Genomic DNA, 16325 nt, shown 5'->3' with positions numbered 1-16325 from the left:
TATGTACATAAATTTTATTATAAAACTATGTACATAAATTTTATTATAATTCAAATTTTCAAAAAAAAAAGAAGAAGTTATGGCGATGTAAAAGGCATGGTGACCATTTTGCCAGCCGTGGATTTGAATGGTTCCGCGTTTGGCGCCAAACTCTCCACCCAAGACAAAAGGGTCCGTGTAATAGTGGCATATGTGGTAAAATCGACTTGATTTGAGAATGTAGAGAAACAATCGTCCAATAAGAGTTGCAACATCTTCACTTGAATCGTGGATTGGCCAGAGTCGGGAACCGACGACGCCATTTGTTCGTATTCCGAAGCAATCATCTCCAAAGCCGACGCCTGGGCGTTTAGTATTTGTAGCTGTTTGTCGGCGTCGGAGATGTCGGTTTTTAGTTGGCCCATGAAGTCGCAGGCTCTGAAAAATGGCGAAAAATGCAAGAAAATGAGCTAAAAATCAAGATTCTACGTGGATTTTGAGCCAAGTTATGAGGGGAAATGATTTGGGTCTGCTAATGTTGCATAGAGACGCAGGGTGAGAGAGTGTTGGCCTGCTAAATAATTAGCAGGCCAACGAGACGCAGAGAAGCGAGAGAAATGGTTTGCTATTAAATGTTTCTCTCTGCGTCAAACATTAGCAGACCAATGCGCTCTTTCTCTGCGTCTCTCAATAGCACGAGACAACATTAGCAGGCCAATGGGTTTGCTAAATAATTAGCAGGTCAATGCACCCTCGGCGCGAAACATTAGCAGACCACTTTTCTCGCTTCTCTGCGTCTCTGATTGGCCTGCTAAATATTTAGCAGACCACTTGCTCGCGTTTTCACTCGATTTTCCCAATTCTTACCTGAACAAAATCGCCGCATTCGTCGTTTTACATCCCAACGACGTCGTCGTCTGCGGAATCAGATCCTTCAACTCGTTGTAGCCACTCTGAAATCAATTTTCTGCCTAAAATTCAGTTTTTTTTTTCTAGAATTCTCACATTAATAGCCTCCCGCCGCTGCCGTTCACATCTCAAATGCGTCGCCTTTTTTCGATCTGTGCTGAATGGGTTGGCCGGGGTGTTGGGGGCTGATGGAGAGCTTGAGGAGCCTTCTGGAGACATCATCTCCATGTTTGAGTCCTCTTTTTGGGTGGAGGAGCTCGCCGCCGCTGATCTTGTGGTGCGCGACATCTGGAAAGAGCGAAAAATTGATAAAATAGGTTTAAAAAGTCGAAAATTTGAAGAAAAAACGCTGAAAAAGAGCTGTTTTAACTTTTCTAAGTGAATTTTGAAGAAATTTGGGTCTGCTAAATACCTAGCAGGCCAATGGAGAAAGAGAGCGTTGGCCTGATAGATATTTAGCAGGCCAAAAATACACTTGGAGAATGGGTCTGCTATTGTTTCAAACATTAGCAGACCCATGAGACGCAGAGAAAGCGAGAGCGCTAAATAATTATGGGGTTATTTATTGTCGGATTAAAAAAAGTGACACCTGAAAATCTCGGAGACGGCGCTCGTGTCGATTTACGAGGGGGCGGAGCGAAAACGGACACTGTAGATAACAAATTTATTTATGGGAATTTAGTGGGATTTTCTGAACAAAATTTTGATTTCTTGGTATTATGCTTGTCTGAGAAAAAAAAGGGTGAGACGCAGAGAAATAGTGTCTGCGTCTCCACTTAATATGTGCTATTTAGGCTCTCCGCTTCGATATCGCTACCGTATTCAGACTGCAAAAAATACTCTCTAACCTTTTTTTTCTCAGACAAGCAAAATAGGAAAATGATCGCTAGCATCTCTAGAATCTATTTTTAAGCAAAAAACTAAAATTAAACACGAAAGTAGCTCGAACAAGCCGAAATTCTGAAATATTACGTTTTTGCCGCACTTTTTCGTAGTTCAAAAAAAAGCAAAATTTTTCAAATTCTCAGGTGTCACTTTTTTTTAATTCGACAATATTCATGACATAAAAAATGTATTTTCTTGTATTTTTTAAACAAAAAAAATTAATGCATGCGAAAAAATGTATTTCATGTATTTTTTCGTATTTTTTTTGTATTTAAAAAACAAATCATGAATAACCCCATTAGCAGACCACTTTTCTCTGCGTCTCTCCCTCATTTCTCACTGCGCATTTTCCGATACTTAAAAACATGACTAGAACTAGATTTAAAGACTATGATGCAATTATGAAAAGGTTTATATAGCGATCAAGAGTACAGATCAATCCGAAAATCGATGACTAGGGGGTGCCTGATCACGCGTTAGACCCGGTTTCTTCTCCGCAAAATTGAGTGACAACGATGCTCCGCTATCCCGCCGCGCGTTGTTTAGTGACGGCGGTTCTTGCCGCCTCGTGAGTCAGATTCCTCTTCCTTTTGAATGGTGTTTTTTTCACTTTTTTCCTGGTTTATAAGGCTGAAATGGCTGAAAAACTAGGTCTCTAGGGGGAAGAGGGCGTTTTAAAACCTATCTTGAGTATGGAGCTCGCGAAAAATAGGTTGCAATTGCGAAATTGAGAAATGATGATTGTTAGGTGACAAATTTGAATTTTACAAGCGATTTCTTTGATTTTCAGAGCTGAAAATACGTTTTCTCATGTCGCTGACATCGATTCTATAATTTCCGGCTCTTTTCCTGTCAAATTTCCCCAGTTTTCACCTTGGCTATCGATTTTTCCGGAACTTTCTCGATTTCCGCCATTTCTCTCTGATTTTATCGCTATCTTTTCAGAAAAAAAGAAAACAAAAATGTCGAACATCGCATTTAACCGGCTGCAACGAGAATGTAAAGAGGTCGTTACCAACTCGGAGATCAGCGAAACCGGAATAATGATCGAGATTTTGAATGAGAATCTCACCGAGATCAAGGTAAAAAAGCCCTAGAAAGCTTTAATTTCAAATTTTCTGTTTTAGGGACACATCCGAGGACCACCAGATACTCCATACGCCGGTGGAATGTTCGATTTGGACATCAAGATTCCGGATCAGTATCCTTTCTCGCCACCGTCGGTTAGTATCATAGGGCAGCTATCAGACAAGTGCATTTAAATTTGGTCAATAAAACTCCGAAACTGGGTTTCTTAGGCCAATTTTCAGGCGTTTTATCTGCTAATTAACCTTTTGGTCCTGCTCATAGCCTAAATTATACTACTCTAAAACCTATTTCGGTCTGCTAATCCTTTCCCATCTTCCAGGTCAAGTTCGCCACGAAAATATGGCATCCAAACGTGAGCTCTCAGACCGGTGTGATCTGTCTCGACATCCTCAAGGATCAATGGTAGTTCCACTGTTTTTCCAGATACATTAATGAATTCTGAATTCTTTAGGGCTGCCTCCTTGACCCTTCGCACTGTTCTACTCTCCATTCAGGCGTTGATGTGCACCGCCGAGCCAAAAGATCCACAGGACGCTGTCGTGGCTAAGCAGTATATGGATAAGCCACAGGTTTTCAAGGTGTACTCATTTTGATTTTTTAGAAAATCATCTATTTGAAATCCCTGTAATTTTTCTTTCTTTCCAGGCCACCGCTGAATACTGGACTCTGAAATTCGCAAAAGGCACCTTGCCAGTCAACGCCGACTACCAGGCTCGTGTCGACAAGCTCAAGGACATGGGAGTTCGTGAGGAGGAGGCGATCAGCGTGCTCAGCTGCAACAACTGGGATCTCAACCGTGCCACCGTCTACATTTTCTCTTAATTCGTTCTCCCTAATTTATTCGCTTCGTTTCCGTGATTCTAAAAGTTCCTTTAAAGCCCAAAATGTGTCCGATTTTCCCCACCCCAAAACTAAAAAAACCCCTTCTCAATGGTCTTCTATGTTCAGCCTTAACAAATTATCCATTTCAGCTAATCCCTTTTCTTCTTCTTCCAACCAATCAACTGGTAAATCACAATGTTACCGTCGTCCCAAGAAATCAGTCGTAATTCACCTCTCCCGTTTATGTATTCTTTATATTTTTTTTTTCGCTTTCGACGATACTCTTCTTCTTTTTTCATATTTTTCAACGAAATACAATGACGGTGTTTCTCATCCATTGTTTTTCTCTATATGGTCTGACGAATTTCGTTTTTGAATATCTTCTTCATCTCGTTCTGAACGGGTCTTAGAAATAAATTGCTTCACTTGAACCCAGAAAAACCAATAATTATTTAGACTATAAAATGCCGTCACCACAGGAGCAGAAGACGTCATCAGATGCTCCACAACAGCAAGAGAAGAAGTTGAAGCCGTGCTGTGCGTGTCCCGAAACGAAAAGAGTGGGTTTTTAGACGAAAAATAAGCAAAATTGTTCTGCTAATTATTTAGCAGACCCACAGAGAAGGGAATGGGTCTGCTAATTATTAAGCAGGCACTAGGTCTGAAAAAATGCGAAGAAATGAGCTGAAAATCCAGATTCTACGTAGGTTTTGAGCCAAGTTATGAGGGAAATAAAATTTGGGTCTGCTAATGTTGCAGAGACGAAGAGAAGCGAGTGAATGGGTCTTCTAACTATTTCCCAGGCCTACGAGACGCAGAGAAACGAGAGAGTAAAAAAACATTAGCAAGCCAACTGTCTCGCTTCTCAGCGTCTCGTGGCCTGCTAAATAGCTAGCAGACCCACTCTTTCGTTCTCTGCGTCTCTCTGCAACACTAGCAGACCCAAATCATATCCCCTCATAACTTGGCTCAAGATCCACGTAGAATCTTGATTTTTAGCTCATTTTTTCGCAATTTTCACCGTTTTTTCGAGAAATTGGCCTGCTAATTATTTAGCAGACCCAAATTTCTTCAAAGCAGACCCAAATTTCTTCTACTTTTCAACCTTTTTTTCAGGTTCGCGATGTGTGTATCATTGAAAATGGAGAGGAGCACTGCGGAAAACTGATCGAGGCTCACAAAGCGTGCATGCGAGCAGCCGGTTTCAATGTCTAGCATTTTCCACATCTTGTTGTAGTTTGTAGTAACTCTAGTTCTATTTGTTTCTCCTGTTTTGTTCTTTGATTGGCTTTAAAATACTCTTAAAAATAATATATTTGAATTTAATTTTTTACAATTTTAAAAGAAATTAGGTGGTTTCCGGTTGAAATTATTTATCTTCACTGATGTTTTAAAGATTTTTCAAAAAAAAAGCGAATTCAGATGGTTGAAACGCTGAAAAATCCACGTCTGAAAATCGAGGAAGCCGAGAGCTCGCATCTCGAGCTCAACCGGTTATATGGGATAACGAAGGAGAAAGTGGAAGCTGTGAAAATTGGAAACTCATCGAACGACTCGAAACAGCTGAAAAACGACGTCAAGGAGGCGCAACGTCTTCTGCGAACGATGCAGACGAAAATTTCGCATCTGAAGACGTTGGCGAAAGAAGTAAAACTTATAGAAATTTCCAGAAAAAACGATTTTTCTTCAGATTCCCTCGCTTAGCGATCGAAAAATCATTGAAATCCACGTGTTGAGCCACGAAAAACAGATGGTACATCTTCAGAAAAAGCTGAAAGAGGGCGCAGACGACGTTGGCAAAGATATAGGTTCGCGCCACGTGGCAAATTTCAGTTTTCATTTAAAGAAAGTGTAGTTTGTAGCCGCCGATGAGCGACGATCGTTGTTGATGACGCGCGATGGGAAGATGGCGACGGGAAATATCAAAATAACCAGTCATGAAGAGGTAGATCGTCGATTTAGCTTGAAATCCCAACATTCATAGGAGATTCAGCTCAAAATTCCGATATTCAGAGAGCCACACGTCTTCAAGACCTCGTCGCGCGGATGTCACAGCAAGTCGATAGTGGAGAGCAAGCGATGAGCTCGCTGGTACACTCCTCTTCGGTTTTAGGGCAGACACAAGCGGAATATGATAATCAGAAAGGGCATATAATGGTAGGTCTCGAAAAATGCTCAAAAATCAAGATTCTACGTGGATTTTGAGCCGAGTTATGAGGGAAATATGATGATTTGGGTCTGCTAATGTTGAGCGCTGAACATTAGTAGGCCATTATGAACATTAGTAGGTCTTGGTCTGCTAGCTATTTAGCAGGCCAATGCGCCCGTGCGCCAAACATTAGCAGACCCATTCTCTTGCTTCTCTGCGTCTCGTAGGCCTGCTAAATATTTAGCAGGCCAACGCGGCAACATTAGCAGGCCAACGAGGCGCTGTGAAACAAGAGAAGTGGTCTGCTAATAATTAGCGCTCTCTGCGGCGAGCATTAGCAGACCCATGCGTGCCCTCTGTTACTCTGCGTCACGTGGGTCTGCTAAATAGCTAGCAGACCCTTGCGCACCCTGCGCTAAACATTAGCAGACCAACGAGACGCAGAGAAACGAGAGAATGGGTCTGCTAATGTTTGAATAAATAGCAGGCCACCGCTCCCTCTCTTTCTCTGCGTCTCTCTGCAACATTAGCAGACCCAAATCTTATTTCCCTTCATAACTTGGCTCAAAATCCACGTAGAATATTGATTTTTAGCTCATTTTTCGTGTTTTCAGACTGGCAACAAGCTCCTATCGAAATACGAACAACGAGAATTCACTGAAAAAATCCTGCTGGTCTTCTTCTTCCTCTTCTATTTCGGCGTCGTTTACTACATTCTTCAGAAGCGCATATTCTCCTGGTTTAAGATTTGGTGATATCTGGAATTTCGGAATTTTCGGGCTTTCCATTTTCGTGTGTATAAAATTAATTAATTAATTAAATATTTATTTATAAAGATTTTTCTGGGTTTTATGCCATTTTTTGTTTTCTTCGCTGTAAAATTTGCTTTTTTCCTATACTTTTAAAAGAACACTCTCAGATTTTTCGAAAATTCATTTTCAGAAATTTCCAGATGACGTCCACGCCTTCAGAAAAGTCAATGGTAGAGCTGGTCCATGAGCTCGCGGGACTTCTCCGTGAAACAAAAGATGACGAAGCGAAACGTCTTCTGACACGTCATCCGAATCTCGTAGGCTTTAAAGACGATTCTGGAAGATCTACAGTACACTTCGCGGCGGTCGGAGGCAGTTTGCCACTTCTACAGTTTGCAATTCTCAATGATTCTGAGATGGCTGACAAGGAAGATGATGTAGGAGGATTCTGAAGAAAAACCACGTGGCAATTTCTATGAATTTTCAGCTCGGTTGGACCCCTCTGATGATTGCCAGCTCTGCTGGACGTGTGGAAGTCGTACGGTACCTCCTAGGCCTCTCAAATGTCAATGCGGCCCATACCAACTCGAATCGTCAGAGTAGTCTTCATTATGCTTGCAGTAAAAACCATGTGGAAATTGCAAAATTGCTCATTGAGGCTGCTCCGGAGGCCGTAAACTTGCCTGATAAGTTTGGAGCAACTGCGCTCCATCGAGCGTCTTCTCGGGGCAATGATGTGATTGTTAGAGCGCTGATTGGCAGTGGAAAGTGTAGTTTGGACAGGCAGGATAGCGAAGGGAACACTGCACTGTTAGTGGTTCAAATATTCTGAATAATGAGCCTAATTTCACATTTCTTGGTTGATTTCAGAAAAAGTTATGGTTTTGGGTCTGCTAATTATAGATTGTTTTTCACCATGGTGATTTTTATATCATTTCAGATCGTGGTATCAATTTTTACCAAAATCGGGCGATTTTGAAAATTTTCGAAAAAAAAATCAAAATTTTGAAAAAAAAATTTTTTCCAAATTTTCGATTTTTTCGAATTTTTTTCTAGAATAGTGCTTTTCATGCTATTTCAGGCCGTGAAATCAATTTTTACCAGAAACGGATATTTTGGAAATTTTCCAAAAAGAATCCAAAACTTCAAAAAAAACTTTTTTTCAAATTTTCGATTTTTGGGTTTTTTTTTGCAAAATAGTGATTTTTAAGCCGTTTCAGGTCGTAATATCAATTTTTATGCGGATCGGAGAATTTTGAAATGTTTTCGAAAAATTTGAAAAAAGAATTTTTTCCAATTTTTCGATTTTTCTGAATTCTTTCTTAGAATAATGATTTTTATGCCAATTCAGATCGTGATGTCAATTTTTATCAGAATCGGATGATTTTGAAATTTTCGAAGAAAATATAATAATTAGCAGACCAACTTTGTTCCTTCCTTCATAACTCTGGCTAAAAATAACGTAGAAAAATGATTTTTAGGTCATTAATTTTCAAAATTTCAGACATCTGGCGTGTGATGAGAATCGCGCTGACGTGGCACTTCTTCTGGCTCACCGCGGAGCCGACATCGGGCTCAATAATAACGAAAAGAAGAGTCCACTTCAGTTGGCGAAAGATGCCGAGCTGCGTCATAAGCTGAAGGTGTCTGTGGGACAGGCAAAATGATAATTTAAATTTTAATTGAAGTAATAATTTATTGCTTTATTAAATATTTATTATTCGAAATGAAAATCAACTTCTCTGTATTTATTATTAAGGGAATAGAGATCAATTACCCATTATAAGAGGAAAGTGAAAATTTGGATAATTAAGGATTAGATACTTTGAAACGATTTTTTCTGCGATAGAATCCTCGAATCACGACTATCACAGCGAGTATAGGTGGTGTTAATCGAGTGCGAGCGTCTGGAAAATATTGATTTATCGAAAAAAAGTTCCAAAAATTGAAAAATTTTTTTTTCAAATTTTCAGTTTTTCGAATTTTTTCTTCCAAATAGTGATTTTATGCAATTTCAGACCGTGATATCAAATTTTTTCGGAATCGGATGGTTTTGAAAATGTTGGAAATTTTTTTTTTGAGTTTTTGACCCACTTTTCATCCCTGGAGCCATATTTGGATCTCAAAGTGTTGGCTAGACGACGTCGGAAACTTGAAGACGATAGACAGAAGACGACGAAATTCAAACTTTTGCCAATGACGACTAAAAATGAGGTTATGGTAGTCATATGGTACCTGGAAATTGATTTTTGAAAATTCCAAAATTTTGAAAAAAATTTTTTTTTCAAAATTTAGATTTTTCAAATTTTTTAGCTAGAATAGTGATATTTATGACATTTTAGATCGTGATATCAATTTTTATCAGAATCGGATGATTTGAAAAATTTTCATAAAGATTTTTGAAAAAAAAATTTTCAAGATTTCAGTTTTTTAGAATTTTTTTCAGAATAGTGATTTTTATGCTATTTCAGATCGTGATATCAATTTTTATCAGTATCAGATAAATTTGAAAATTTGACCTACCAATGAGCATCCAGCCTCTCTTTCAATAACGAATTGACAGTTAGAACCACTGCAGATGGGGCCTAAAATATTTTTTGCAATTCAAAAAATTTTGAATTTCCCGCCAAACCTGAGTGATAGTAAAAGAGGTAACAACTGCGCATACGGTAACGGCCACGCGATGTTCGGTTCTTTGCTGTAGAATCTGAACGTATTACTCAAAACCTAAATCTACAATACCCTAATGGTGCTCACCTGATCAGAGTGCCTTCTGAATAGAGTGCCAACGAATGGAAGTGCCACGTCACCAGATTTTCGCATTCTGGCTGAAACTCGACCCAGGGAGGCGTACATGAAGAATGAGCGTTTTTTGACATAATACAAGAGCATCATGTTTAGTACAACGAGCAGAATCATGGGAAGGAAGACGACGAGAGCCGCGTTGGCGGCACGCGTCGCGGCTACATAGGTACGAAGAGCCGGCGGGGAGATGTTGGTACGGTTGTTGGGCCAGCTGCAAAATTAAGCGAGTTATGATCAATTTTTGGAAAATCCCCAAACAGAAAAGTACCCATATCTTTTTAATTTTGGACTTAAATTTTTTCAAAATTACATTTTTATGTTTCAAATGTTACAAGCTTCAAAATGAGCTCAAACACGACTAGACTCCGCCCACTTTGAGTTTTGGCTAGAGACGCAGTGTGTCTCGCTTCTCTGTCGCTCTAACCCTGTAAAGTGGGCGGAGCCTAGTCGTGTTGGAGCTCATTTGGAATCATAATTTTAAGTTTCAAATGCTACAAACTTCAAAATGAGCCTACACACGTTTAGGCCCCTCCTACGTTGAGCCTCAAAGCTTGAGGCTAGAGCGCTAGAGAAGCGAGACCCTCTGCGTCTCTGACCAAAACTCAAAGTTTGCGAAGCCTAGTCGTGTTGGGGCTCATTTTGAAGCTTGTAAAATTTCAAACCGGTTACAGTCAGTTCTGCATGAATAACTTAAAAATTAACCGAGTTATGATCGATTTTCGGAAAATAGTAATTTTTCAGCTAAACATAAATGTTTTTGTTTTTTTTATTAAATCGACCATAACTCGGTAAACTTTTAGGTTATTTGTTCGAAATAAACTGTGACCAATTAGAAATTTCATGAGCTTCAAAATAAGCCCCAACACGACTAGGCTCCGCCCACTTTGAGGGGTTAGAGCGCTAGAGAAGCGAGACCCTCTGCGTCTCTGACTAAAACTCAAGGTGGGCCGAGCCTAGTCGTGTTTAGTCTCATTTTGGAGCTTGAAACGGTGCAAATTCGAAAATTCAATATTCATGAACTCACACATCCAAATTGACATCCAAACAGACGGCCATAATTTGCGAGGCGTTACAAAACGACTTTATAAAGCAATGATGGCTGACATGGTTGTAGAAAGTGAGTGCTGCACAACAAGTCAGCAGACTTATCAGTCCTGTTGTCAGTTTGCCACGTGACGGAGTGGTCAGACGATGGAGAGGCGAGCGAACGCCAGCGACACGCTCGAAACAGACGCCCACGACGAGCCTGAAGTGGAAAAAATTCGTAAATTTCAAAATTGTCCGATTCTGATAAAAATTGATTTCATGATCTGAAATGGCATAAGAATAACTAACCTCAAAAAAAATTTAAAAATTGGAAATTTGAAAAAAAAATTTTTTTCAAATTTTGAAAATTTTCGAAAAAAAAATCCTGAAATTTCAAAATTTTGTTTTTGGAAATTTTGGTTTTATGAAATTTCTTTTCAGAATAGTGCTTTTCATGACATTTCAGATCGTGATATCAATTTTTATGATAATCGGATGATTTTTAAATTTTTAGAAAAAAAAATCCAAAAATTTGAAAAAAAATTTTTTTTCAAAAATTCAATTTTTCAGATTTTTTTAGAATAGTGGGTTTTAAGATGTTTCAGCTCGTGATATCAATTTTTATCAGGATCGGATAATTTTGAAAATTTTCGAACTTACCATATCGCCACCGCCGACGTCCAATTAGCGAATGCAATCAAGTGCATTTTCGATGGAAGATACAAATAACGAAATGTGTAATTAAAAGCAAATCGATCGAAATTCGCCAATGAGTGAGGAATGATAAGGATGAGAAATGAGACATCACAAACTGCCAGACACGTTAGGAAGATGTTGGCTCTGGAATTTTTTAGATTTTGGGCTGCTTTTCGAATTTGGAGAATTTTAATTGGCAGCCTGTACGTAATAAATAATTAATTGCCCGCGGTATGTCCGGGGTATCAGGTTCCTGTGATAAAATAGAAGAAAATCAACAAGAAATGTGACAATAACGATTTATTAAGGGAGAAACAAGGCTAAAAAGAAACAAACAAGAGTTAAAGTCTAGAAATTAGCTAATTAAACTTAAATTTCCTTTCGGAGTCTCTAAAAACACGAGCTTGAGTTGAGCTCTCAGTCACAAACTCAAAAACTAAATTCAAATTGTGCGCGCGCCGAGCGGGATAGCGGAGTGTCGTTGCGTGGTTAGAGGGAACCTTTAGAAGGGGTTGGAGGGTAACTGCCCCAGGCAACTGATTAAATCAATCAATATTAGGTCTAGCCCCCTCCTCCTGTACTCGTTTCAAAAATTCCACGTATTGGAAAAAGAAAATCAGTTCTCTGTGAAATCCGCCTCTTTAAATTTTTATTGTTGGATAATTTTCAAGGGCACCTTCTCACTGGTAAGAAGCTCTTTGCATTACGCTGCTCTTTTGTTGTCTCTTTTGCTTTTTTCTGTCGATTGGTCCGTTGCGAAAAAAGTACTAAAAGGCCCTCAGGGTCGCCATGTTTCGGGGTTCATGGCTAGGTGTTTTATCACTGAACGTCCCCCAGTAGCAAGAGATTTTATCAAAGATTTAAAAAATTGAGACAACAATGAAAAGTGTATGCTTATGGCTGCTTAGCAGGGAGAAGGTACTTTTGAAAATTAACCGACAATGGTCTCCGAAAAGAGGGGTTTTTCGGCTGACTTCTTGTTGTTTTTTTTGTGGGGGGTGGAGGACCCCTCCCTCCACCCCCTATGGGTTTTAGGAGGTGATCCCATTGGTCAAATAAACCTTGTTTCCCTTTCATGTACTGAGCCTCTACGTGGCGAAAGGGATCAACAGACTTTCTAGTCTGGCTAATCAGTACAAAAGTTTAGTTTTCTCTATTTCTTTAATTGTAAATTTTTTGATAGCTCTTTGAGTTTTTGAATTACGCGCCTTTAAAGTTGACCAACTATCGCAACCCTTCTCTGCCACCGGTCAGCCAACTTTAAAGGCAAAAATCTCAAAAACTACGGTATCTAGAAAAAAGATGTCAACTACTAAAATGTTCAAAATCAAATTTCTCACATTTTCATAGGTTGCTCAACTTGTCTAGCTAGTGCACTTTTTGAGATATGCGCCTTTAAAGTGGACCTGCTCCCCCACTGGTCGCCGCCCACCAGTGGGGGAGGCGCGCCAACTTTAAAGGCGCATAGCTCAAAAACTACGGTAGCTAGAAAAAGATGTCAACTAAAAAAGTAAAGTTCTATTCTTGCTTTGTATATTCTGAAATTTTCAAAGAAATCGGAAACTTGAAAGCTGAGATACAGGCTCTTGAAAATGGTCAAAAATCATTTGATAGGTAGAGTATAGGTATTCAAATTCTCCGTTTTCTTCATATTCCTTTTCAAATGATTTACTTTTTTTTCTTTCAAAACTGCTCACCTGGACATAAAATCATTATTAACCAGCACCAAAATGGTCAACGCATTTCCAACGACACCAAAAAGACAAATTGGCGGGAAGAGTACAGTATACAAAAATGATTCCAGCGTTGATCCAGACAGTCGAAGCTGTGATTCCGGAAGGCATAGAGAACTCGAGTCCATGGCTTTTTGTGCTCTTTCTGGGATCAAGTGGACATCTGGAAATCGGGATTTACAGATGGACACATGGGGGAAGAAAGTTTTTAGTTTTTTAATGATTTTTCGAGAAATTTTTATGTGCTTGCATACGGGAGGAAAAATGGGGGAGATGATGGGTCTGGAGAGAATGAAGAAGAAGAAGAAGAAAAAGAAGATGTAGAAGTGGATATCTGGACAAACAGATTAAAAGAAAAAAAAACTGGAATTTCTAAAAATTGAAAAAATTTTTTTTAATTTTTAAATTTTTTGAATTTTGTTCCAACTTAGTGTTTTTTATGGCATTTCAAATCGTGATATCAATTTTTATCGCAATCGGATGATTTCTAAACTTTTTATAAAAATACAATCTTACGAAAAAAAACATTTTTTCAAAAAATTTTTTTTTCAGATTTTCCAGAATTTTCTTCCCAAATTTAAAGCCTAACTAGAACAAGTAGAAAACAGAGAAGAGAAGTGAAAACAAAACATTTTGAGAGTCCAGAAGACAAAAAAAAGATTTCGAGTGAAGATTAAAAAAGTGCTTCTTCAGAAGACGTGGGACGTCTTCTGAATAAAAAAGTGTGATGAATCTACAAAATGAAACTTTTCGGGAGCTAGAAAAAACATTCTACGTCAGAGAAGAAGACAAATATCACAAGATTGGATAATCTGAAAAAGAGGAAATTTGAAAAAATGGAATCTAAATATTTTTAAAGCTGAAAAATAGCTACTATACCTAACTTCTATTTTTACTGTTCGGCTAGATTTTCAGCTAGAATTTTTCCTGAAAATTGGCTTTTTTGAATTTGATGTCGGTAAAAATTTTTAAAAATTTGAATTTCCAAAAAATTCGAAAATTCGAAAAAAATGTTTTTTCCAAATTTCTTTTTTTTTCAAACCTAAATCAAAAAGTATATAGTTTTGTAACACACGGTGGTCTTCAGAATAAAGACATCATCTAATTTTGCCCTTGAGGCAAAGTACATTTTCTCAGCTCTTCCTGGTGAGAGGGGGATATCCCAAGGAGATAAAATGAAATTTTCTTTCTTTTCTCTCTTCAGGAAAAGTATTGAAAATGAGAGAGAAGGAAAGATAGAAACAGAAGTCCAATATTTGATTGAGAAAGAAGGATGATGAACAAGAATTACACACATGCAAAATCATGTATATATCTTATTATCATGTTCAACATTGTGGAAATAATAATTAGCAGACGAAGAATTTCAAAAATTATGAATTTTTTCGTTTTGCTTCAAAACTAGCCAAGCTATAGGTCAATTGAACGCTTTCCAGAGTTTGGAAAATACTTGAGAAATGTGAAACAAAACTAGAGCTACATTTTCGTAGTGGACAACTTTTATTTAGCTACGGTAGTTTTTGAGATATGCGCTTTTGAAGTCAGCTTTTAGATATCTAAATTAGGCACCTAGAGAAAACGCGCTCTATCTCAAAAACCTGGAAAGCTAGCAATTTTTTGTTAACTACAAAAATGTGAAGCGTAAAATTTTTTTTAAAAAAAATGTGAAGCGTAAAATTTTTTTTTTTAAAAATGTGAAGCGTAAAATTTTTGTAGTTGACAACTTTTTTCTAGCTACCGTAGTTTTTGAGATAGCAGCGTTTTAAGATTGCTTTAAATGGGTCTGCTAAATAGCTAGCAGACCCAAAGAGACGCAGAGAAACGAGATCATTGGTCTGCAAAATAGCTAGCAAGCCAACGCTCCATCTCTTTCTTTGCGTCTCGTTGGTCTGCTAATGTTGCGGCATTGGCCTGCTAGCTATTTAGCAGACCCCCGCTTATGCATGCAAACTTTAAAGGCGCATATCTCAAAAACTACGATAGCTAGAAAAAAGTTGTCAACTAGTAAAATATGTAAAATTTTAAGTTACACATTTTTATAGTTAACAAAAAATTGCAAACTTTACGGGTTTTCAAGATATAGCTGTTTTATTATTGCTAACTCAAAAAAATCTTGGTTTTTTTGTTTTCCTCATAACTTTCTTCAAAGAGCACCTAGAAATATGAAATTAATCTCATTTTGAAGGATTTTAAAAGGGAAATTCGATAAAATAAATTAAAAATTTCAAAATTCAAAGTTTCATGCCTAAAAAACTAAAAACGGGAATAGTTATGAATAAATTTAGTGAAAACGGAAAAGATTGAACTTCAGTGATCTATAAAGGCAACATTTTAAGCCTACAAAATTTCATAAAAGTAGATCAGAAACGGTTTCAAAACTTTTTGAAATTCGAAAATTCGAACTTCAATGTTCACTTATTTGCTTTTTTGCTTTGTTTCTTCTTTTTTTTTTGACAAACAACTTTTTTGAGACGAAATTTTCTTAGTTTTAGGTTTCGGGCTAGATGTCTATAGTTTTTTGGCCGTTCTATGAAATATCAGAGCTCAGATTTTTGAGGAAAAAAAATGAAAAATTTTAATTTAAAAAAAAATTCAAAACCAAAAAAGTGGAAAAAAGCGAAAAGTAAATAGAGGAAAAAATTCTTCTAGATCATTACCAAAAATTTGGGAAGATTTTTTGTGTGGACGAAATGCGTGGATTCATGCTCCGAGCCTATAGCCGCCTCAGGGCTCTTTTTGGTTTTCGCCCCCTTTTTTTGACGAAACAGTTGAATAAATAAAACAAAGTGGAACAATGCTTCGGGAGAATCATTTTTGTGTTTCCAATTTTCTCTTTTTTTGTACATTCTTGGGGAAAAATGGAAAAAAAAAGAAAATTTGGGACCGATGTATAAGTGTTTCATGAAAATCTAGAAAAAACTACAAAAGTTTCTTCTGAAAATTTCAAATTTTTAAAAAATGAAAATTTGAAATTTGTACGGAATTTTTGAATTTTCAGATTTTCCAAAATTTATGGGTTTTCAGAAATTTCAGATTGTTCCAAAATTTTTGGATTTTTAGAAATTTCAGATTTTCCAAAATGTTGAGTTTTCAGAAATTCAGAACATCTAAATTTCAAAAATTCAGAACATCTAAATTTCAAAAATTCAGAACATCTAAATTTCAAAAATTCAGAAATTCAAAAATTCAGAAATTCAGAAATTCAGAAATTCAGAAATTCAGAAATTCAGAAATTCAGAATATCAGAAATTCAGAAATTCAGAAATTCAGAAATTCAGAAATTCAGAAATTCAGAAATTCAGAAATTCAGAAATTCAGAAATTCAGAAATTCAGAAATTCAGAAATTCACAAATTCAGAAATTCACAAATTCACAAATTCACAAATTCAGAAATTCAGAAATTCAGAAATTCAGAAATTCAAAAATTCAGAAATTCAAAAATTCAGAAATTCGGAAATTCAAAAATTCAGAAATTCAGAA

At 37.4% G+C, this 16325-nt stretch overlaps 5 protein-coding genes across 5 annotated transcripts; 3 read left to right on the top strand and 2 right to left on the bottom strand.

Annotated features, from left to right (window-relative positions):
• Positions 1-77: 77 nt before the first annotated feature.
• Positions 78-1176, bottom strand: Cbr-mxl-2 (the record flags this gene model as incomplete). The annotated part of the gene is made up of 3 exons (XM_002640793.1): positions 78-417; positions 847-932; positions 985-1176. The coding sequence occupies 3 exons, from the start codon at positions 1174-1176 to the stop codon at positions 78-80; spliced, it is 618 nt and encodes a 205-aa protein (XP_002640839.1).
• Positions 1177-2735: 1559 nt separating this feature from the next.
• On the top strand, positions 2736-3684 carry Cbr-ubc-20 (the record flags this gene model as incomplete). The annotated part of the gene is made up of 5 exons (XM_002640792.1): positions 2736-2855; positions 2901-2996; positions 3182-3264; positions 3314-3440; positions 3508-3684. 5 exons carry the CDS (start codon positions 2736-2738, stop codon positions 3682-3684), a joined length of 603 nt encoding a protein of 200 aa, XP_002640838.1.
• A 464-nt stretch (positions 3685-4148) lies between these two features.
• Positions 4149-4899, top strand: CBG15725 (the record flags this gene model as incomplete). The annotated part of the gene is made up of 2 exons (XM_002640791.1): positions 4149-4244; positions 4801-4899. 2 exons carry the CDS (start codon positions 4149-4151, stop codon positions 4897-4899), a joined length of 195 nt encoding a protein of 64 aa, XP_002640837.1.
• Positions 4900-5106: 207 nt separating this feature from the next.
• On the top strand, positions 5107-7417 carry Cbr-sec-20 (the record flags this gene model as incomplete). The annotated part of the gene is made up of 6 exons (XM_045243378.1): positions 5107-5331; positions 5375-5492; positions 5547-5629; positions 5698-5841; positions 6786-7022; positions 7073-7417. The coding sequence occupies 6 exons, from the start codon at positions 5107-5109 to the stop codon at positions 7415-7417; spliced, it is 1152 nt and encodes a 383-aa protein (XP_045095776.1).
• Positions 7418-8682: 1265 nt separating this feature from the next.
• On the bottom strand, positions 8683-12973 carry CBG15722 (the record flags this gene model as incomplete). Its single annotated transcript, XM_045243377.1, has 7 exons — positions 8683-8788; positions 9109-9170; positions 9218-9292; positions 9343-9601; positions 10415-10636; positions 11077-11256; positions 12810-12973. 7 exons carry the CDS (start codon positions 12971-12973, stop codon positions 8683-8685), a joined length of 1068 nt encoding a protein of 355 aa, XP_045095775.1.
• Between the last annotated feature and the right edge of the window lie 3352 nt (positions 12974-16325).

Source organism: Caenorhabditis briggsae (assembly GCF_000004555.2).
Source record: "Caenorhabditis briggsae complete genome, chrIII, whole genome shotgun sequence".
Taxonomy (NCBI): domain Eukaryota; kingdom Metazoa; phylum Nematoda; class Chromadorea; order Rhabditida; family Rhabditidae; genus Caenorhabditis; species Caenorhabditis briggsae.
The sequence above is the reverse complement of the archived record's forward strand: the minus strand, read 5'-3'. Positions and strand labels throughout refer to the sequence as shown.